Source organism: Saccostrea echinata, unplaced genomic scaffold (assembly GCF_033153115.1).
Source record: "Saccostrea echinata isolate AGI-Se365-2 ecotype Australia unplaced genomic scaffold, CSIRO_AGI_Sech_v1 ptg000023l, whole genome shotgun sequence".
NCBI lineage: Eukaryota > Metazoa > Mollusca > Bivalvia > Ostreida > Ostreidae > Saccostrea > Saccostrea echinata.
The window spans coordinates 792,501-817,289 of record NW_026889772.1 but is presented as its reverse complement, the minus strand read 5'-3'; the positions used below and the strand labels follow the sequence as shown (position 1 = coordinate 817,289).

At 35.6% G+C, this 24,789-nt stretch overlaps 3 protein-coding genes across 3 annotated transcripts in view; 1 reads left to right on the top strand and 2 right to left on the bottom strand.

The window, feature by feature from the left end:
* The window catches only part of LOC133191029 (ligand of Numb protein X 2-like), a 36,088-nt gene extending 24,219 nt beyond the window's left edge, over window positions 1–11,869 (bottom strand). The window contains exons 1-4 of the mRNA XM_061326687.1: window positions 11,840–11,869; window positions 9,654–9,752; window positions 9,171–9,395; window positions 8,200–8,360 (exon numbers count right to left, since the gene is read on the bottom strand). Coding sequence (XP_061182671.1) covers window positions 8,200–8,360; window positions 9,171–9,359 — 350 coding nt within the window. The 5' untranslated portion in view covers window positions 9,360–9,395; window positions 9,654–9,752; window positions 11,840–11,869. The remainder of the gene's footprint in view (window positions 1–8,199; window positions 8,361–9,170; window positions 9,396–9,653; window positions 9,753–11,839) is intronic.
* A 77-nt stretch (window positions 11,870–11,946) lies between these two features.
* Window positions 11,947–19,306, top strand: LOC133191328 (trafficking protein particle complex subunit 4-like). The gene is made up of 5 exons (XM_061327071.1): window positions 11,947–12,152; window positions 17,693–17,870; window positions 18,050–18,153; window positions 18,368–18,494; window positions 19,054–19,306. Exons 1-5 carry the CDS (start codon window positions 11,978–11,980, stop codon window positions 19,124–19,126), a joined length of 657 nt encoding a protein of 218 aa, XP_061183055.1. The 5' UTR covers window positions 11,947–11,977; the 3' UTR covers window positions 19,127–19,306.
* Window positions 19,307–20,916: 1,610 nt separating this feature from the next.
* The window catches only part of LOC133191028 (dynein axonemal assembly factor 3-like), a 19,720-nt gene continuing 15,847 nt past the window's right edge, over window positions 20,917–24,789 (bottom strand). Inside the window, exons 14-16 of the mRNA XM_061326686.1 lie at window positions 24,587–24,661; window positions 22,913–22,994; window positions 20,917–21,172 (exon numbers count right to left, since the gene is read on the bottom strand). Of these exons, the coding sequence (XP_061182670.1) occupies window positions 21,104–21,172; window positions 22,913–22,994; window positions 24,587–24,661 (226 nt within the window). The 3' untranslated portion in view covers window positions 20,917–21,103. The remainder of the gene's footprint in view (window positions 21,173–22,912; window positions 22,995–24,586; window positions 24,662–24,789) is intronic.

The window sequence follows — 24,789 nt, the reverse complement described above, 5'->3', positions numbered from 1 at the left end:
ACTGGGCAGACTTAGCCTCTACAACCAGGGAATGATACATTTGTTTACTGGACAGACAGCTGCTACAACAAGGGAATGATACAATTGTTTACTGGACAGACAGCCTCCACAACCAGAGAAAGATACAATTGTTTACTAGGCAGATGCCTCTACAACCAGGGAATGATACAATTGTTTACTGGGAGACTTAGCCTCTACAACCAGGGAATGATACAATTGTTTACTGGACAGACAGCCTCTACAACCAAGGAAAGATACAATTGTTTACTCACCGTCAGAACAGACAGCCTCTACAACCAGAGAAAGATACAATTGTTTACTAGGCAGACAGCCTCTACAACCAGGGAATGATACAATTGTTTACTGGGAGACTTAGCCTCTACAACCAGGGAATGATACAATTGTTTACTGGACAGACAGCCTCTACAACCAGGGAATGATACAATTGTTTACTGGACAGACAGCCTCTACAACCAGGGAATGATACAATTGTTTACTAGACAGACAGCCTCTACAACCAGGGAATAATACAATTGTTTACTGGACAGACAGCCTCTAAAACCAGGGAATGATACAATTGTTTACTGGACAGACAGCCTCTATAACCACGGAATGATACAATTGTTTACTGGACAGACAGCCTCTACAACCAGGGAATGATACAAAATGTTTACTAGACAGACAGCCTCCACAACCAGGGAATAATACAATTGTTTACTGGACAGACAGCCTCTAAAACCAGGGAATGATACAATTGTTTACTGGACAGACAGCCTCTATAACCACGGAATGATACAATTGTTTACTGGACAGACAGCCTCTACAACCAGGGAATGATACAAAATGTTTACTGGACAGACAGCCTCTACAACCAGGGAATGATACATTTGTTTACTGGACAGACAGTCCTACAATCATGGAATGATACAAAATGTTTACTGGGGAGATTTAGCCTATACAAACAGCAAATGATACAATTGTTTACTGGGCAGCATTTACTGTGCAGATATTGGTACACTGAGCCTCTATATCCAGGAAATGATACAATTGTTTACTGGATAGACAGCCTCTAAAACCAGGGAATAATACAATTGTTTACAAGAGAGACTTAGCCTCTACAACCAGGGAATAATACAATTGTTTACTGGACGGACAGCCTCTATAACCAGGAAATGATACAATTGTTTACTGGATAGACAGCCTCTACAACCAGGGAATGATACAATTGTTTACTGGACAGACAGCCTCTACAACCAGAGAATGATACAATTGTTTACTAGAGAGACTTAGCCTCTACAACCAGAGAATGATACAATTGTTTACTGGACAGACAGCCTCTACAACCAGAAAATGATAGACAGTCCTACAACCAGGAAATGATACAATTGTTTACTGGACAGCATTTACTGGGCGGTCATTGGTACACTGAGCCTCTATAACCAGGAGAATCCAAGCTTTAACTCCATTATCTGTTTGTGCATTTTTTGGCTTTCTTAAAAGTCAGAAAGCATTGAATACCAAATCAATAGCTCATCTGAGTAATCTCTCTTTTTAACTTAAGACAAAATCAATATGGTTTTATTTTTACTGCCAGGAAAAAACATGCCTAATAGTTTCTTCATTGTATTATAATTCTGAAACCTGTATCTGCTCTGGTTTCATATACTAGTATATCCCCACTTCTAGAAGAAGTGAGAGATACTTATGTTGAAATATGGATGGTAAATCTCATCAAGAAAATGACTAAATACCAAAATACAAGCTAGTACTCATAATTCAAACCTTGTTTACAATCAAGACAATAATGTACATATCAAATTACCACAATCAAGCATGAATTCTCAAAAGCAGATTGCTGGTGTGTATAGAGTTAATTTTTAAATACATGTACATTCTCTACCACTAGCCAAGGTTCTCTCTTCTTAAGCAATCTGAAGCAAAAAATCATGGTCAAAAATTAGCTCTGAAAAACAGATTATTGTGTGTCAAGGGATAATTCCTCATTCATACAAACTGCATACAGCATTCCTAAAGCCTTTGTGGATGCACTCCATTGACATCCAAGAGATTGGTTAATGAACAGCGATACCGCTGAGGAAGGTTAGTGTCTGGAAATTGATTTCATTATCAATGCCTGGTATGAATGTTCAGTAAGTGTAGGGTATTACATCAATCAATAGATCACCTAAAATTTGCTTCTACTGTCCTCCAATCAACCATAGTGATAATCTCTATGTAATCATTAGATAATTTAATTAATCTTTTTATCCTTTTTTAGTTCTGCCATTTATGCAAATAACCACACATTCTCTGTAGATAAATGGTTCCAAAAGATACTGAATAGTTGGTCAGTCAAGTGGAGTGATGTGAACCAATTCCTTAAAGCACAAAGGGCTCATTTAAACTTTGATTTAAAAAAACACAAAAGTATCACATTAACTTTAAAAATAATACATCTTAAAAACCTTTAAAAGATAACTCATTTTACACATATCATTTTATAGTGTTGAAATGGAATTACTTCTACTGATGCTTTTTTATAACAAGACATCAGAATAATACCTACATTTGCAAAATAATGATCATCAAGTCTGCTGACGTAAATAAGGATGTCAAGGGACACTGTAACTAAGGATGACATTGGACACTGTAACTAAGGATGACATTGGAAACTGTAACTAAGGATGACAAGGGACACTGTAACTAAGGATGACAAGGGACACTGTAACTAAGGATGACATTAGACACTGTAACTAAGGATGACATTGGACACTGTAATTAAGGATGACATTAGACACTGTAACTAAGGATGAAAAGGGACACTGTAACTAAGGATGACATTGGACAATGTAACTAAGGATGAAAAGGGACACTGTAACTAAGGATGACAAAGAACACTGTAACTAAGGATGACAAGGGACACTGTAACTAAGGATGACATTGGACACTGTAACTAAGGATGAAAAGTGACACTGTAACTAAGGATGACAAGGGACACTGTAACTAAGGATGACATGGGGCACTGTAACTAAGGATTACATGGGACACTGTAACTAAGGATGACATTGGACACTGTAACTAAGGAGGACAAGGGACACTGTAACTAAGGATGACATTGGGCACTGTAACTAAGGATTACATGGGACACTGTAACTAAGGATGACATTGGACACTGTAACTAAGGATGACATTGGACACTGTAACTAAGAATGGCAAGGGATATTGTAACTAAGGATGACATTGGAAACTGTAACTAAGGATGACAAGGGACACTGTAACTAAGGATGACATTGTAACTAAGGATTACATGGGGCACTGTAACTAAGGATGACATTGGACACTGTAACTAAGGATGACATTAGACACTGTAACTAAGGATGACATTGGACACTCTAACCAAGGATGACAAGGGACAAAGTAACTAAGGATGACATTGGACACTGTAACCAAGGATGACATTGGACACTGTATTTAAGGATGACAAGGGACACTGTAACTAAGGATGACATGGGGCACTGTAACTAAGGATTACATGGGACACTGTAACTAAGGATGACATTGGACACTGTAACTAAGGATGAAAAGGGACACTGTAACTAAGGATGAAAAGGGACACTGTAACTAAGGATGACATTAGACACTGTAACTAAGGATGACATTGGACACTGTAACTAAGGATGACAAGGGACACTGTAACTAGGGATGATGACAAGGGACACTGTAACTAAGGATGACAAGGGACACTGTAACTAAGGATGACATTGGACACTGTAACTAAGGATGAAAAGGGACACTGTAACTAAGGATGACATTAGACAATGTAACTAAGGATGACATTAGACAATGTAACTAAGGATGACATTGGACAATGTAACTAAGGATGACAAGGGACACTGTAACTAAGATGACAAGGGACACTGTAACTAAGGATGACAAGGGACACTGTAACTATGGATGACAAGGAACACTGTAACTAAAGATTACATGGGACACTGTAACTAAGGATGACAAGGGACACTGTAACTAAGGATGACATTGGACACTGTAACTAAGGATGAAAAGGGACACTGTAACTAAGGATGACATTAGACAATGTAACTAAGGATGACATTAGACAATGTAACTAAGGATGACATTGGACAATGTAACTAAGGATGACAAGGGACACTGTAACTAAGATGACAAGGGACACTGTAACTAAGGATGACAAGGGACACTGTAACTATGGATGACAAGGAACACTGTAACTAAAGATTACATGGGACACTGTAACTAAGGATGACATTGGACACTGTAACTAAGGATGACATTGGACACTGTAACTAAGAATGGCAAGGGATATTGTAACTAAGGATGACATTGGAAACTGTAACTAAGGATGACAAGGGACACTGTAACTAAGGATGACATTGTTAGTAAGGATTACATGGGACACTGTAAATAAGGATGACATTAGACACTGTAACTAAGGATGACATTGGACACTCTAACCAAGGATGACAAGGGACAAAGTAACTAAGGATGACATTGGACACTCTAACCAAGGATGACAAGGGACAAAGTAACTAAGGATGACATTGGACACTGTAACCAAGGATGACATTGGACACTGTATTTAAGGATGAAAAGGGACACTGTAACTAAGGATGACATGGGGCACTGTAACTAAGGATTACATGGGACACTGTAACTAAGGATGACAAGGGACACTGTAACTAAGGATGAATAGGGACACTGTAACTAAGGATGACATTAGACACTGTAACTAAGGATGACATTGGACACTGTAACTAAGGATGACATTGGACACTGTAACTAAGGATGAAAAGGGACACTGTAACTAAGGATGACAAGGGACACTGTAACTAAGGATGACATTAGACACTGTAACTAAGGATGACATTGGACACTGTAACTAAGGATGACATTAGACACTGTAACTAAGGATGAAAAGGGACACTGCAACTAAGGATGACATTAGCCAATGTAACTAAGGATGACATTAGACAATGTAACTAAGGATGACATTGGACACTGTAACTAAGGATGACAAGGGACACTGTAACTAAGATGACAAGGGACACTGTAACTAAGGATGACATTGGACACTGTAACTAAGGATGACAAGGGACACTGTAACTAAGGATGACAAGGGACACTGTAACTAAGGATGACATTGGACACTGTAACTAAGGATGACAAGGGACACTGTAACTAAGGATGACATTAGACAATGTAACTAAGGATGACATTAGACACTGTAACTAAGGATGACAAGGGACACTGTAACTAAGGATGACATTGGACACTGTAACTAAGGATGACATTGGACACTGTAACTAAGGATGACATTGGACACTGTAACTAAGGATGACATTGGACACTGTAACTAAGGATGACATTGGACACTGTAACTTAGGATGACATGGGACACTGTAACTAAGGATGTCATGGGACACTGTAACTAAGGATTACATTGGACACTGTAACTAAGGATGACAAGGGACACTGTAACTAAGGATGACATTGGACACTGTAACTAAGGATGACATTGGACACTGTAACTAAGGATGACAAGCAGTCTTTAAGAAGCTGCTTTTCACATATAGACTTTTGGTTTAATTTGTAAATATCTCATTTTAGAATGATACATAAAAAGAGTTTTTATATTTGACAAAAATGAGACACTGACAAATACCTCATACAGGCAGTAAAGTTACATTTAATACTGATAACATGCTATGCATATTTAGTTGATTCACCATATTTAAAAAGAAATAAATAGAAATTCTTCTAGAATCATGTCTCTATATTAAATTCAAATATGGCCAGAACACACCTTCTAAGATCAAAATAGATATACCAGTACTTCATTCTCAGATATAAATTGATTAAATATAGGATCTCCCATGATTTGTAGTTGGATATGATTTTTATCCAACGATTTGTGTGTTTTTTATCCCCGAGCCTTGGCGAGGGGATAAAAACACACAACGAGTTGGATAAAAGTCATATCCAACTACAAATCATGGGAGATTCTTTTTATCCCATGTTTAATACTTCACAACCAATGTTTTACACTGTTTTATATAGGACTCTACTTTATTTTACGTCATCACGCTAACGCAAAAACCATTGTGACGTCACAACTGCACTTAACTGTGGATTATAAAAAAATTATCCAATGAGTCATATCCACGGGATAAAGGGGTAAACATGGGATAAATCTGCTTATATCAGTTTTTAATTCTACTTCAAAGCAAAGTCATACACTGCAGCGCTGCATGATTTGTCATGGATGAGAATTCATTATCCATGTTGAAAAATTTTAAATGTGTAACAATGCAGATATTTAAATGATGCAGATATTTTTGTGAAAGCTGAAAGTAAGTTTTAATTTAGCTTGTATTCTTCAATACTTATCTTGTCCTTTGACCCTTCATCTCTTATTATTTCTTTTTATTTAATATTCATTTCTGATAAAAATCTGCACTCAGTGTTAACATGTTAACATAAGGCATTAACCTTTTGCCCTGACAATAAGCTACAATATGACATAATAACAGAGTTATTTCCCTTGATTATTACATAATCATTGACCTCACTCTGTTCTTTGGACTAAAGTATAGATAGCAGTTAAAGGGGAACAACTCTTTCTCTTCATTCAATCATTGATACTGTACATTGTATAATTTTATCTCATTCTCAGTTTCTTAAACATAAACTTCTTTTTTTCCCTTTGTGTTCTTATGCAAACATTAATGGTAGATTTGTATGAATGTATAAATTTACAGCTTGATTGGGTGTATACCAGAAATTGAAATAAAGGTGACCAAGTCTTTTGCATAAATCTTCACATAGCTGAGAGGCACATTGTGCAAAAAAGCAGAACTTTAGAATTTCTATGACTATCAATAAGTAGGGATGAAAATGTCTAATGCATCAATTGTTATACTGTTTAAGTTATCCATGAAACTCCATTGGCAAAGCATTGTAAGAGTTTATTTATTTATTTAAGTTGCCAACTGCACTATTAAATCAGCGCTTTTAACATTTTTATACATATATTCACAATCTTTCACTTTCTAAAACACAACATCAGGAGAATATTTCCCTTTCTTATTTCACAGGAACCCAATACATCAAAAGAATGCTAAAACTTCATGTGACAGTACAATAAAATTTTCACTTTTCAAGTGCCCAGATTCCTGCCCAATGCCAATCAAAAGTGCCCCCGTTCTTTGTATAGCTTTGTTTAGTTGGATTAACCCCATAATAATGTGGGTTACAGGTATTTACATCGGATATGTCCATCAAAAGTTAAAAACCTAAAATAAGAATAAAACTAACAAGACTTTATTTTGTTTTTAGTAGCTATGATGGTAAACTGAAAACTGACAATCCTCAAGTAAAATACCAGGGTTGTAAAATTGACAAAATCTAGTAACTGGTTAATTGTTCCTCTCTCCAATTAAGTACCCAGTAGCTTGCCTAACACAATTAACAGTACACAAGTTAAAAATGTTCATTTAGTCTAATTTAGTATATAACGATGCACACTACAATATGAGAGAATTACTTGTCTGCTGCGGGGTATAAACAAACCCCATTTATTGACTACCTGCCACAACTCTATAAACACCTATAAAATACTTGTTGATGTTTGTAAATTTTATTTGAATATCAAAAATTTTTCGTAAAAACTATAGGATTTGCATATTTTCAGAGTAACTACAGGATTTGCATATTTTCAGAGTAACTAAGTAGCAATTTTTCTAGGACCTTTTGATGAGTACCAGATAAACTCTGTACATTTCCAATTAATAAATTGTGCAAATAAAATACAAGTATAGTAATATACATGTATAATTGCAGTGTGTCGACTGGCACAATTTCACGTTGCTCATCCCTTTTGCTCATATTACTAGATCAATGACAAATAATACATGTATGAATATGCTGCACCATGTATCTAAAACCACTACTCAACATCTGAAACACACTTCAGATCATTGTAAATATCATAATGTTCTCAAACTTACCTTTACACTAGAATAGTCTGGATGACTGGACATCAAGAACTTAATACTGGATGACTGTACATCATGAACTTACCGTCGCACTAGAATACTGGATGACTGTACATCATGAACTTACCGTCGCACTAGAATACTGGATGACTGTACATCATAAACTTACCGTCGTACTAGAATACTGGATGACTGTACATCATGAACAGCCAGGGGCTGTCTGTCCACAGGACACTGTCGCTGGATTTTGAGGTAGTTCTTCAAGCACCTTGAGCAGTAAGTATGGCCACATTTAGTGTCCAGAGGATTTACCAATGGCTGAAGGCAGATCTGTGAATATTTAATGATTGGAATATTGTGAATATATGTATATAAATGTTAAAAGTCTTGATTTACTAATGCATTTGACAACTTAAACAAATAAATAAACTCTTACAATGAAATCTTTGTCAATGGAGTTTCATGGATGCAATTGATGCATCAAACATTTTCATCCCTACTTATTGATAGTCAGAGAAATTCTAAAAGTAAACACTCATCTGCTACAAAATCTTCATCCACAGTCTTATGGTAGTCAAACAGGTGACTAAATGCAACTACTTACTTGACACAAGAGATCTTAATCTACAGTTTGGAGGTAGTCAAACAGGTGAATAAATGTGACTACTAACTTAACACATGAGATCTTCATCTACAGCTTGGTGGTAGTCAAACAGGTGAATAAATGTGACTATTAACTTGACACATGAGATCTTCATCTACAGCTTGGTGGTAGTCAAACAGGTGACTAAATGTGACTACTAACTTGACACATGAGATCTTCATCTACAGCTTGGTGGTAGTCAAACAGGTGACTAAATGTGACTACTTACTTGACACAAGAGATCTTAATCTACAGTTTGGAGGTAGTCAAACAGGTGACTAAATGTAACTACTAACTTGACACATGAGATCTTCATCTACAGCTTGGTGGTAGTCAAACAGCTGAATAAATGTGACTACTTTCTTGACACATGAGATCTTCATGTACAATTTGGTGGTAGTCAAACAGGTGACTAAATGTGACTACAAACTTGACACATGAAATCTTCATCTACAATTTGGTGTTAGTCAAACAGGTGACTAAATGTGACTACTTACTTGACACATGAGATCTTCATCTACAGCTTGGTGGTAGTCATAAAGATGAGTCCCGTACGGCTCATGAAACTGTCCACACTTCTGACATACGATATTTTTGGACAGCTGGAACTGTTTGAGTGACAGAGACAAAGCTGTGTCGTTAGCATAGTCATGATAGCAAGCACCTGGAGCATCACAGCCTGCCATCACAACTCCCTGTCTGATCAACTCATGGCAGGGGCACTGTAAACAATCAGTAATTAAGACATTTATCTTATCCCTAAGTTCATATTTAAAGTTAGACACAGAGTGTTTTTTGTACATTATATAATGCTGGATTTTTTATCAAATTCTACATTTTATCAATTATTTAACAGAATTCTACACTTGAACCAAAACATTCATCACATGCATGGTTCTGAATTTGATCTTTAAGTGTATATCCACCAATTCCAATGTACATATGTACATGTATATTTAATGTAATTTACCTGTACTTACTGTTTTGTGACTTAAGTATCTCTGTTTATCGTTAATTTCAATCTGATCATCTCCAGGCTTGGGTTCCTAAGTTTTCTTTGCTACATCTTCATTTTTAATCTACAATAAATTGTACAAAATTATATAGCTGATGAGAAAACATGATGAATTTTATATCCCATTCACTGTTTAACTGAACAGGTACAGGTAAAGACAATTCTACCTCAGGCTAACATGCCTCAGGTGTCTATAAATAGTAACTGATGAAATCACTTGTACCTCCTGTCTAATTTTCTCCTTCAACATGTTCAACAGCTAAAAATATTGAATGGATTTAAGAATCTATAAATAGCACTCTGTCAATTAAGTTGCCATACACACTGCAAGAGTGACCTAGTTAGGGGTAATTAATTGATCAGACACAGTGGCTGCACACAGGGGCTGATGCTGTTGTGTATTGATCTAGATTTATCCTGTCAATGTTGTACCTGTGTAAATATTAAACCAAATTATATACTAGCATGAATCACTGGCCAGTATGTGTGCACCGATTTCTGGTCTATATACCTGCTATTATAATACATATTTGGTATACAGTTAGGCCAAAGGAACATACATGTGTGTTTTAGGGTTTCCAGCTAAAAATAAATATTTCATAGTAGGATTTTTTGATAAATGTATTTTTCTTCTGTATCTAATTGTGAATAGTTTTCAACTACTTGTATGTATAATGTACTCACAATTGTAATTCTGTTATATTGTCTCCAAATAAAAAGATATTTCTGAATCAATTAAAAGCATGAAACAGTTACTGTATATACTCGCCTATAAGTTGGTCCGCCTATAAGTCGGTTTTATTTTTTAAGCTTACATTAAAGGGATTGACCCGCTATAATACCAATAGTTTTATAACTCGCCTATAAGTCGGACAGGGGTTTTTGGACCAAAGATTAACTCCCAAAAAACCGACTTATAGGCAAGTATATATGGTAAATAATTAGACTAGGTACAGATATTTTATTTACAATGCTTGAAGCAAAAAATTATGGCTATAGGGAAGAATAGGGACATTAGAAAAACATGTACTGCATAGTCATCTTTCAGCCATGTACATGCAATTATACCACGCCCTGGTCCAAAAGCACATTAACTAATTGTCAAGGTGTCTGAATATATATACTCCTTGCATCCTCCATGCATAAATGTTAGGTTGATAATCTGAGCTAGCTGTTCCTCCATTATATGCAAATCAAAAATGATGCTTGCATACTGGGGTATATTTGCATGGGCAAATTGATTAGAAAACAAATTTAATAAGTCTTCTTGTCATTATACTTCAAACTTTTTATTGTTTGCCAGCTAGTACACATGTACATTTTTCACTGTTTGGTCGAGATTAAATTAATGCATGTGTAATAAAAAGGAGGAAAATGTTATGGACCAGACCAGGATTCAAAACCCAGGCTCCCTAAACTCTAGTCAGGTGCATTACCAACCGGGAATGATAGAGCTGTCTCACGGACCACCAGAGATCACAATCATATAATATGATTCGAGCTAGCAGTCCAGATAGGTGTGAAACACTGTATAATATATCTTTTAATTATAATCTTATGCAAACATAAAGACTTGATTTGAATTAAAACATTTGATAGTATATAATAAGAAAGTAGACAGGCCAGCTATCAAGCTGCCAGGACAATAGTTGTCATATTGTACTGCTGCATAGAAAAAAACCACACATTATCTGGGATTGTAAACATACCATACAAACAATCAGTATGTGTTGAGTAAACAAGGCAATCAAACTTCAAACAACCAACTCAAGCATGTATTTTTAGCCTTAATAATAGTATATTCTCATCAGCTCTGCATGAGCATTAATGTTCAACTGTAAGAAATCCTTCAAACAGAGGTCCCTGGTGCTTTATAATACTCAATTCTTTACATTGATTACATTATCTAAATTTAAAAAGACATTCTTCAAAAAATGTAGCGTATGTGTATTTGGAAATCACATGTAGCAAAAAAAATGTCAACAAAAAGATGACGTCACATCCTCTATGACTAATAACGACAACGATTGAAAACAAAATATTCAATAAAGTTAATACATTTTTTCGACAATTAAACGTAAACTACATCCACCGTTGCATATTTTTAAGCATTCTATCATTAACAAAATTGTGAAGTATCCAATAACTTACATTTTTCATGAAATTCTTAAACGGTGGTCTGCAGTGCTTTTTGTAACAATAAAACCTCCGGAGTTGTGGGCCGTGAAGTAGAACTCTCTAAGTTAAGAAGGTACGTGTAAATCTCAATGGAGAACAATCATCATTATCATGGGAATATTTAGTATTTTTATTATAAACAAAGCTGGGGGATTGATTTTTCAATATGATCACTACACACAGAGGCCAGAAGTAGAGAAAACTTTCAGTTTTCCACTAGAGCTTGTTCTTAAACAACACGATGAGAAACTGGTCGTAGCATTTGGTGAAAGGGATGGAATCAAAGGTGATTTGATACTAGACTTCTGATACAGAAATTTGCAATGATAAACATATTAATGTTATTAAAGTCTCAAAACAGTTTGTTCTTGCCTGCTATTGAAACTGGCTGTGAAGAAAGTTTATCTCTTAACAGCATGTTTCCATTAACCCACCCCATTCTTTTGAGGGTCATTCAAAGAAAATGGCAATGCAATTGTATGGCACGCCAATTTCACAAAAATTAGCGAAACTTAGTTTCACAGTTGATAAACTAGGTTTATCGAGTGTAAACTATAGTTTACAAACCGTGAACTATAGTTAACGATTCGTTAACTATAGTTTTCATCTATAAAACTATATTTAACGGTTGTTAACTATAGTTTACGAATGCTAATCTAAGTTTATCTGTCTGTAATTAAACGTTAACAATAGATTTTGTTGATAAACATAGATTCACATCTGTAAACTATAATTTACAATCGTGAACTATAGTTAAGAGTTGTTAATCATAGTTTCACAAATCGTGAAACTATATTTATCAGATAAACTATGTTTTACATTCGTTAAACATAGATTTCGGTTGTAAACTATAGTTAACTGTCATTTATACTCACAAACTATATTTAACAGACGTAAACTATACTTATCGATCGTAAACTATAGTTTTGAGAGCTAAACTATGATTCACATTTGCCAATCATAGTTTATCGTAATAAACTATAATTCACACTCGTAAACTATAGTTAGGAGTTGTTAAATATAGTTTATGAATCTAAACACCTGTTAACGATAGTTTTCAATTCGAAATTTCGCGGCACCAATCGCGAGAAGCAATAATGGGGTATATGTCTCTGGTTTTATCAGTGCGGAGAATATTAAGGACACGTGTTGGGCATTATCTAAAGCAAAGACCGAGTTATATATAATCAATATTACTTTCTCTATTTAAACAGGATTAATTGTATTTGTTTTAAAATGTCGTGTATATATACATTTCCTATGGGGAAATTTTTAGAAATATGATAAAATTTTAATTTTTTTAAAAGACAGAATATTACGAGATTTTTGCTCAAGCAGAGGAGGGTGAAGCGCGTTTTACAATGTGCCAAGCATTTTCCCGCCACATCACATCACCAAAACAAAGAAACTGAAAGAGAGGAAATGCAGTGGCGGATATAGATAGGGTTGTGGGGGTTTCAACGTCCTCCTTTGAATTTAAGAGAGAGAGAATGAGGGAGAAGTCCCAAATATTTGTTGTGTTTGTTCCGTGAAAGGCCACTTTTATTTATGTATGAAGAAAATTCGGTTGTTGAAAAATAAATTCCGCGCCTGCAATGTTACATGTACTGTGTTATGTCTTTATTTACAGATGAATATAAGATATACATGTATTTTATTAATGACAGATCATGCATTTCGGTCTCTATTTTTCTCTTTTAAATAAAAACAAGAGGCCCAAGGGCCTTAACGGTCACCTGAGTATAATACAACAATTTAGAGGATCCATAGAGTATAAAATGAACTGAAAGGTGAAGCTTTGTTGCCCAAAAGCAAGAAAAATAGGGTGATCAGGATCAACAAAATAATTAGTCTAGTATTCATTAACAGTTCATAAATTAGATTCTAATCTGTTCCCCATTTATCACTATCACCATACAGTATATTAAATAGCAAACTATCAGTGCTTCTGTACTATTTTAATTCCTTGTTAAAATCTCTTACATTGGCTTCTCTTGGTCTTTGATGAACATTTAAAAAGACAAGTTATTTTTGTCTCATTTTTATTTATCTATTACTTACAAGTATATCTGATCATTAAAACTATGAAAGTCCTTATGTATTATACAATAAACACTCTTGCATAATTCTCTTATTCCATTAACCTTTCAAGTACATTACTTACAGTGATTAAAGCTGAACACGACTCGTAAATAGGCATACACCATTTTCGATATTATATCTACGATACATCAACACCAGGGTATACTCTTCAGATTCGTTACACCTGACTGCTTTATTGTCACGGGTATCGGCGTGGAATGGCAACCCGTGTTCGTGCTGGTTATCTTGCATTACCTTTGTTTACATTTTATTTTAGTTACGTGTATCTATGTTTGTTTGTATACTGCACTGACCTGTACAACTATAATTGTAAGTTTCTTTTGTATTAGACGAGATATTAGTTATTTTTGTTGCTACCGAGTGCTGTATAGCATACGTCCGTCTACACCGGTGTCGACTGATTATACTGAACAGTGTCCAAGTCAGGCCCTTTATATAGGGGTCCTCAGATGTAGCGAGAATCCGAACAAAAATGGCGGACACATTGCATTTACGAATCATGTTCAGCTTTAATTATCAATAGTAAATGGCAAAGGGGAATAACTCCTCTCAGTAGAATACAAATTAATAGAGCCCTGGCCAGGACCAGAACACTTGACCAAATGGTCCAGGTGTTCAAAAATCTGGTAAAAATACTCTTCCTTATTAAAACTTTTACTCTTTTTGCCTCTGATATGCCCAGGTGCGGAGAAGATTTTTAAAGAAATAATGCATTTTTATTACAGATTCACTCTATTATCAATAGAGCCCCTCCCCCCCCCCCCCCCTCCCCAGCAAGAAACACCAGATCCTCTCACCCTGGGACCAGAAGTTTGCTCATCATAAGTAATCACTTTGTTTATCTGCTTAACACTAAGGGTAGACAGGACTATTTAATAGAATTAATGCATTTTCACTATATTATCAAGAGCCCCACCCTTACACCAGCACATCTGACCCAGGTGTCATGCAATTCACTACTCTGGAAGAAGCACTCTTGCTCATCATAACTATACACTTAGCTTCTTTGCTTTTTAACCAAGAACAGAAAAGAATATTTTCAAAGAAATTTTGCTTTTTCACTATATAATCAACAGAGCCTCCCCCCCCCCCCCTTTTTTTTCACCAGAACCCTTGACCCTAAGGCTATGAATTTCACAATTTTGGTAGAGTCACTCTTGCTTATCATAACTATGTATTTAATTTGTTTAAATAATACCCAGGGGCAGAAAAGAAGATTTTCAAAGAAATAATTCACCTTCACTATAGGATCTATATAGCCCCATCCTAACACCAGAACACCTGATTACTGGGTCATGAATTTCACAATTTTGGAAGAGGCATCCTTGCTTATCATAACTATGTATTTAATTTGTTTAAATAATACCCAGGAGTAGAGAAGAAGATTTTCAAAGAAATAATGCACTTTCACTATATAATCTATATAGCTCCACCCTAGCACCAGAACCCCTGACCCTGGGGCAAGAATTTCACAATTTTGGTAGAGTCACTCTTGCTTATCATAACTATGTATTTAATTTGTTTAAATAATACCCAGGGGCAGAGAAGAAGATTTTCAAAGAAATAATTCACCTTCACTATAGGATCTATATAGCCCCATCCTAACACCAGAACCCCTGATTACTGGGCCATGAATTTCACAATTTTGGAAGAGGCATCCTTTCTTATCATAACTATGTATTTAATTTGTTTAAATAATACCCAGGGGCAGAGAAGAAGATTTGCAAAGAAATAATGCACTTTCACTATATAATCTATATAGCTCCACCCTAGCACCAGAACCCCTGACCCTGGGGCAAGAATTTCACAATTTTGGTAGAGTCACTCTTGCTTATCATAACTATGTATTTAATTTGTTTAAATAATACCCAGGAGCAGAAAAGAATATTTTCAAAGAAATAATGCACTTTCATATATGATCTATATAGCCCCGCCCTAGCACCAGAACCCCTGACCCTGGGGCTATGAATTTCACAATTTTGGTAGAGTCACTCTTGCTTATCATAACTATGTATTTAATTTGTTTAAATAATACCCAGGGGCAGAGAAGAAGATTTTCAAAGAAATAATTCACCTTCACTATAGGATCTATATAGCCCCACCCTAACACCAGAACCCCTGATCCCTGGGCCATGAATTTCACAATTTTGGAAGAGGCATCCTTTCTTATCATAACTATGTATTTCATTTGTTTAAATAATACCCAGGAGTAGAGAAGAAGATTTTCAAAGAAATAATGCACTTTCAATATATGATCTTTATAGCCCCACCCTAGCCAAGAACCCCTGACCCTGGGGCTATGAATTTCACAATTTTGGTAGAGTCACCCTTGCTTATCATAACTATGTATTTAATTTGTTTAAATAATACCCAGGAGTACATTAGAAGATTTTCAAAGAAATAATGCACTTTCACTATATGATCTATCTAGCCCCGCCCTAGCACCAGAACCCCTGACCCTAGGGCCATGAATTTCACAATTTTGGTAGAGGGCTCAATGCTTATTACAATCATGCCAACAGTTTGACTGCTTGATGTCCAGGAGTAAAGAAGAAGATTTTTAAAGATAGCACTAATTTTGATGGTTTTAGCCCCACCCCTCAGGCCCCAGGGGGGCAGGGACCATGAAATTCACAATTTTTGTACCCTTTCACCCATTGATGCTATATGCCAAAATTGGTTGAAATTGGTTCAGTGGTTCAAGAGAAGAAGCTGAAAATGTTCAAAAGTTTACGGACGACGCACGACGGATGACAATGGACGAAAACAGATAGCAATAGGTCACCTGAGTGACTCCGGTGACCTAAAAATAAAATTTTAATAATTTTCCAGTCATTTTTCTTTTTATTTCCAACTGGATTTGCTTTAAAATAATAGAACATTTACTTATAACGCCAACAAGAAATATACATGCATATATATTTAACAACAATTGTCGTTATATAGCAAAATCTTATAATGCTGTAACTAGGATTAGCCGATCTATAATTTACAAAAAAAAAAAAACTATTGTTAACTATAGTTTTGATCGTAAACTATGGTTTAGAGTCGTGAAATCTAGTTTCACAGAAAATTGTGCATCTCCGATACAAAATAAGAGATTCTGTTCGTAAACTGTGTTTCTCAAGTGTAAAACTATGTTTATCGCATTTTTGTGAATTTGGCGCTTTGTATGTCTGTAAAGTATACTTTACAAAGCCTAAACTATAATTTACATTTGTTAAGTATAGTTTAGAGTTGTAAATCATAGTTTACAAATCGTGAAACTATATTTATCAGATAAACTATATTTTGCAGTAGCAAATGATTGTTTTCCGTGTTAATTATAGTTTACGCTTGTGAAACATAGATTATCGTGTAAACTATAGTTTACATATGTGAAATATAGATTATCATCGTTAACTATAGTTTACGGTCTGTAAACTATAGTTTACAGTCGATAAACCTAGTTTATCAACTGTGAAACTATGATTAGCTCATTTTAGTGAATTTGGCGTGCCATACAATTGTGTCTATGCGCTTTAAACTTTAACAATCTGTCAAATGCAAACGATTTGACCTAAGCCATTACAACTGATGGGTTATTGACTGTTACAGTCTCCCAAAGACATGCATACATGTTGGATCCAATTGTTGGATGTTTTATTAACTGTAGGTGTTCAGTTTGTGAATAGAGCAGATAAGCCAATTACCAGCTATATAACACAATCTTTCTGTTTCTAGTGGGACATACACTTTTGGCAATAAATGGAGTGCCTGTGGAAGGAAGGTTTCTTCAAAGTGATGGAAAAGATGCCATGGAAATCATAAATTCCCCCCAGAATTACCCAATCAACCTTAAGTTTGGTCGGACAAAGCTCACCACCAACGAGCGAATTATGCTGGGCAGTATGTTTCATTCGTGAGTAATAACGACCATGATGGTCTGTACGGAACAAATGTTAAAATATTTAATATAAAGTGGAACATATTTACAGAATTGAGGTAAAAATGTCTGAAAAAGTCTCTGCTATTTGTTAAATTTACAAAATACAAATAAATCTGATTAATAACCTTCATAATTTTAAATCTGTATTGTAGATTGTTTGCCATTGGCTCCCAGCTATCCCCTGAGCCCCACTCCTCGGGCATTGAAGTCCTGGAAACAGATGGATTTAAATTACACTGCTACCAGACAATGACAGGTACAGTCTTCTACAGGGTGTTAGAGATCTGGCCTTCAAATGTTATAACTAGATCTAATACTTGTAAACATATTTCATTACTTAATTGATTTAAAGAGGATTTTACTTTTGGTCAGGTTTTTCTGCTTATTTTTGTCATGCCTGACAAAGTAAGGTAAGATTTACTTATGTTTTGTCAGAATATGGTGGAAAACTAAAAGTTTTTATTTTGCAGGAATCAAATTTATTGCCCTAACAGACCCACGACAAGGAGGGGTTGATATATTGTTACGGAAGCTGTATGAGGTGTTTTCTGACTTTGCCCTAAAAAACCCATTCTATTCTGTAGATATGCCAGTACGGTAAGTGTCTGTATTCACTGTTAAATGAAGTAAGGCACTATGTATTTACTGGTAAATTTCGGTATCTCGACATCAGATAGGTCAACAACCTGGGATATTCAATGTCTGTCCACGATCCCATTGGTATTTCCTTAATTAATAAATAATTTGCAAAAACTTGTGTATGAAGACCTCAATATTGTCTACTACTTGCTTATCTTGATGTATATTCATAATCCAAAGAGCAAAATTTACCTGGTGTATGTTGACATTGGGACAGTTTTCTACTCTGCTAAACATAAGTTTTTGTCTGATGGCTGTTTGTTACATATTGATGACCCTATATATCTCGACATAGTAAGAAATTCACACCTAACAATCTCCAGGTTTTGACTGCACACTGCCTAATGTTATAATGGCCTTGGTTTTAAATGTAGCCCAAACACCCTCAAACATTGTTAATTGATTAACAGCTTGTGTATTATAATTGATAAATTTATTTATTTGATACAAACTTACAAGTTATAAGCAACCATTGGTTAAATTTCTCATTGATTTAGCCTAATGTCATTTATTACAGATGTGATTTATTTGATACAAACCTACAACAAGTTATAGAAGCTTGTGAAAAGCAAGGGGCCAGTAATATATAAAGACTCTGCCAACATTGGAAGGAAACAGCAGCCCCTCATAGAACCAGACACCAGTAATTGACCCAGCTTCACTCGTGCGGAATATTCTGTATACGTGTGCTGATTGTGATGTGGACTATGTTATCTTGTGCAATAAATATTTGTATTTGTTTTAAACAGTAAATAATATTATATAATTTATATATCGCATCATATTTCTTTACTGTTGTTATATGTGTGAAGATCTGTATTGTTTACCTTAATTGGAGATATTTGGAACAAGTCAAATAATTTTGAAATATTTCAGATGAGTGTTTGAGATACTGAAGTTTGAAATGCATAATGTCAGGACACTTGGACGTGTTCCTGTTATTGGACATGTTGAACCTGAACCCAACCCTGTCGTTCAAGATACCAAAGTTAAACTGTACAATTATCAGCTTGACTAAGATTCATAATATTGAACTCATATAAGAGATTAATTGCCGATTTGAACATGTGACCAAGCTAGACTGACAATCTCTATAAAATTCATCAAGATTCTTGCACATAACTGAATAAATTTCCTTTCCAAATCATCAATGTACCAAGATGGTGGTATATATAAACATCCATGCTCCCTCTGACAGACACTATGAATCACAGGTACTTGTGGACAGGAACCACCCCCCCCCCCCCCCCCCCCCCCGATATTGAACCCCGGGACTTGTTGGACATTTTTTTCACAAATTATATTTATTGCACTTATTCATCGTGTGTACCATAGGAAAAAATCGTGAAAACCCCAAAGTAATCGTTCCACACAAAAAATACCCCACTATACATTATAAGAGAGAAAGTCTCTCTTATAATGTATAGTGGGGTATTTTTTGTGTGGAACGATTATTTTTGGGTTTTCACGATTTTTTTCCTATGGTACACACGATGAATAAGTGCAATAAATATAATTTGTGAAAAAAATGTCCAAGTCCCGGGGTTCAATATCGGGGGGGGGGGGGGGGGGTCCTGTCCACAAGTACCTGTGCTATGAATGTGTAAAACTATGATCATTTATAGATGCTATATAATCTCTGATTACTTATATTTTAAAAGTGATGTCATTGGCAAGTCACCCTGTCAAGTCTGGGGAGTCAGTGAGTAACGACAGTGTCATCCAAGTCAAGTCAGCCCAGATAATGTCTGTCAGCCAAGTCAATGTCTGTCAGCCCAGATTGTGTCTCTATCAGTCAATGTCAGTCAAGGCAGTGTCTGTCAGCCTTGTCAATGTCTGTCAGTCAAGGTAGTGTCTGTCAGTCCAGTCAATGTCTGTAAGTCAAGTCAATGTCAGTCAAGTCACAGTGTCTGTCAGTCAAGACAATATCAACCAGTCCAGACAATATCAGTCAGCCAAGACAGTGTCTGTCAGCCTAGATAATGTCTGTCAACCCAGTCAATGTCTGTCAGCCAAGGCAGTGTTTGTCAGCCAAGACAACATCAGTCAGCCTAGACAGTGTCTGTCATCCCAAACAGTCTGTCAGCCCAGTCAATGTTAGCGCAGATAATTTCTGTCCACTCAGGGCTTACTCAGTATCAGCCCTGTCAATGTGTATCATCCCAGACAGTGTCTGTCAGTCCATTCAAGTTTGTCAGCCCAGTCAATGTTAGCGCAGATAATTTCTGTCCACTCAGGGCCCACTCAGTGTCAGCCCTGTCAATGTGTGTCATCCCAGACAATGCCTGTCAGTCCATTCAAGTTTGTCATTCAATTAATTGTCTGTCAGCCTAGGCAGTGTTTTTTAATATAAAAATAACAACGAATAAGGGAACAAGACAACATTTTTATTGCAAATACAATATTCTGATCTTTGATAAAGAATATTTTTAACTTTTTAAAGTTAATACCATGGCTTGTAAGGATGAACAAAATTCCTATTAAAACTTGAAATGATATCACTGTCAATAAATAAATAAAGGTCTTCTTAGAATGAAAATGATAATGAAACTTAAATCCAATGACTATCAGGAGGAGGGACGCTCATATTTAAAGGTGATGACATTTGATGATTTAGCATCAAAGTTTCCTGGATCCTAAAAAGAAAACAAAAATAAGATTAAACTATTTCAATACAACAAAAGACATACCTCAGTAAATCAGAAATGTAGACAATAAAGCCAGCTGATTAAAGTTTACTGTCCTGAGTAAGGGTTTGTGATTTTATCTTTATATTATGTGTACATCACATTGATTTTAATTTATAACTTTTTTCCATAATCCAGTAGCTTGCAAGAGATCTAAATTACATAATAATGAGCTGTGTTGACTTACCTCAAAACTTAGCAGTACTCCTGACATAACTATTGATAACCTACAACTGAATGACCTGATAAACAGTTGCTTTATGTTGAGCCTATACAGGAATCCAGTCAATCACCTGCTTAAATAGCTAGACTTAAACTTTACAGAATTACCCAAAACACCAATTGTGTCTAACCCTAAGACTTAACCTATTAATGTAGTGACTTGGGCCATGGATATCAGACCAGGGTAACTCAGTAGGTAGAGCACCTGTCTAGTGATGAAGGGGTCCAATGTTTGATTCTCGGTCCAGTTGTACATTTTCTCCTTACCTGTGTTTGATTCTCGGTCCAGCTGTACATTTTCTCCTTACCTCTGTTTGATTCTCGGTCCAGTTGTACATTTTCTCCTTACCTGTGTTTGATTCTCGGTCCAGTTGTACATTTTCTCCTCACCTGTGTTTGATTCTCCATCCAGCTGTACATTTTCTCCTTACCTGTGTTTGATTCTCGATCCAGCTGTACATTTTCTCCTTACCTGTGTTTGATTCTCGGTCCAGCTGTACATTTTCTCCTTACCTGTTACACAATTTGGTGCTGTGATTATTAGGCCAGTGACCAAATTCCTATTACACTAATTACCAGACAACTAGTCCAACTTATTGAGATTACTATATAACTGTTTGCTGTAGCTTACCCTACAAGTTTACTTCATAACCTGACAACCCATTGCCTTAGCTAACCCTGCACTGTTATATAATTACCTGACAACCAAGTGCTTTAGCTAAGCTTGCGACTTACCTGACAACCAGTTGCCTTTACTTACCCTATGACTTTATACAATTTACTGACAAACAGTTGTTTTTGCTTACCCTATGACTATACAATTAACTGACAATCAGCTGCCTTAGCTAATCCCATAACTTAACAACATTACCAGACAATCAGCTACCTAGCTAATCCCACAACTAAACACCATAACCTGACAACCAGATGCCTTGGCTAATCCCAGAACTTAACAACATTACCTGACAATCAGCTGCCTTAGCTAATCCCACAACTTAACAACATTACCTGACAATCAGCTGCCTTAGCTAATCCCATAACTTAACAACATTACCTGACATTCAGCTACCTAGCTAATCCCACAACTAAACACCATTACCTGACAACCAGATGCCTTGGCTAATCCCAGAACTTAACAACATTACCTGACAATCAGCTGCCTTAGCCAATCCCACAACTTAACAACATTACCTGACAATCAGCTGCTTTAGCTAATCCCATAAATTAACAACATTACCTGGCATCTAGCTGCCACAGCTAATCCCACAAGTTAACAACATTACCTGACAATCACCTGTCTTAGCTAATCCAAGAACTTAACAACATTACCTGACAACCAGCTGCCTTAGCTAATCCCACAACTTAACAACATTACCTGAAAATCAGCTACCTTAGCTAATCCCACAACTTAACAACATTACATGATAATCAGCTGCTTTAGCTTATCCCATAACCTAACAACATTACCTGACAACCAGCTGCCTTAGCTAATCCCACAACTTTGTTGGCAAATTCCACTTCCTGTTCATCTTTTAGTTCCAGCATATACCTGTAAAATTTCAGAAGACATAATTTAATGACCTCATCAGAAATAAAGACAAGAAAAAAAGGCAGATATACAAATAGACTGATGATATTATATTTTATATAGGAATAAACAGTATACACTTATTTCATGACTGCAAGTTGTCATGAAATAAATGTTTTATTACCTAACCTACTATATAATTTCTTAAAGGATAATGATATAGACACATCAACAAAAGTTTGCATTACTTCTTAGTGTTATCATGTCCTAATAAATACTGATGTATATATGTATTAATTTAGTAAAAAACATAAGATGACTTGAAGGTTTGAATATAACACACTGAGTCGGACGTTTTAAAAGGCAAAGATCTATAGTGAGTGAAAGGAGCCTACATTTTTCCAAAATTTCCTTCAGAAAAGGTATTCTTGGCCTCTTCTTTCACATGATATTAAATTGAATATCTATTTATATATCTATATGGGTATTAGGATTACTCTTCAAATGATAATTTCAAATGTATTGCCATGAAAATGCTTCAATTTATACATAATTCAATATTATAGCTGTAAAGTACGGGAAACTAATTATGACGTCATAATGGATTAGTTCAGCCATGCAACAGTTCATTCTGTGACCGGGTAAACAGTTTTGACTGTTTCATAATGTGCAAAAAACATCAAAATGAATCAGGAAACAGTTCAAAATGCCTAATTACAATTTATATAGTTGGTTACTAGGTAATAATTTAAAATGCCTTATTACAATTTATATAGTAGGTTAGGTAATGTTAATAAAAGCAGTAAAATACAGTCAAAGCATACTGCTGGGTTCATTTCTTCGTGGCATTTGGTAACAAAATGAGATTATATAAGCAGCTATTCTCAGTGAGTAGGCTTGCTATTAACATGTCGTACTATATAAATGTCCAAGGTTACTTGGCTGTAAACGCATCATGCTGTATAAATGTCCAATGTTTCCTTGCTTAAACATGTCATGCTAAATAAATGTTTATTCAATTTGATACCTTGCTATAAACATGGATTGCAGTATAAATATAAACCGTTACTTTGCGAAAAAATGGCCAGTGTTACCTTCAAGTTGCTGTAAACATGTCATGCTGTATATATATCTAATGTAAGCAGTCAATTGTTACATAGCTATACATATATGCTGTATAAAAGTCCATTGTAACCTTGCTATGAACATGTCATGCTGTATGAATGTCCCCTGTTACATTGCTATTAACATGTCATGCTGTATAGCTGTCAACTGTTACATTGCTATTAACATGCCATGCTGTATGAATGTCCCCTGTTACATTGCTATTAACATGTCATGCTGTATAGCTGTCAACTGTTACATTGCTATTAACATGTCATGCTGTATAGCTGTCAACTGTTACATTGCTATTAACATGTCATGCTGTATGAATGTCCCCTGTTACATTGCTATTAACATGTCATGCTGTATAGCTGTCAACTGTTACATTGCTATTAACATGTCATGCTGTATAGCTGTCAACTGTTACATTGCTATGAACATGTCATGCTGTATGAATGTCCATTGTAAATTGGCTATTGACATCATGCTGTATAAACATCTACTGATACCTTGCTGTCTCCAAGATCACAGTCGCAGAATCTCTGAAGGTGGGTGCCACCTCAGGAGTCAAAAGATGAACTAAACTGTAATATATAACAACATTCATTAATGGAGAAGACTGATAGAATATCTGAATACTGTACAGCTGGAGTCAGTTACTGAAGTACTTAATTAATAAAGGCTAAACAATTAAAAGTCTGTGCAATTGTAT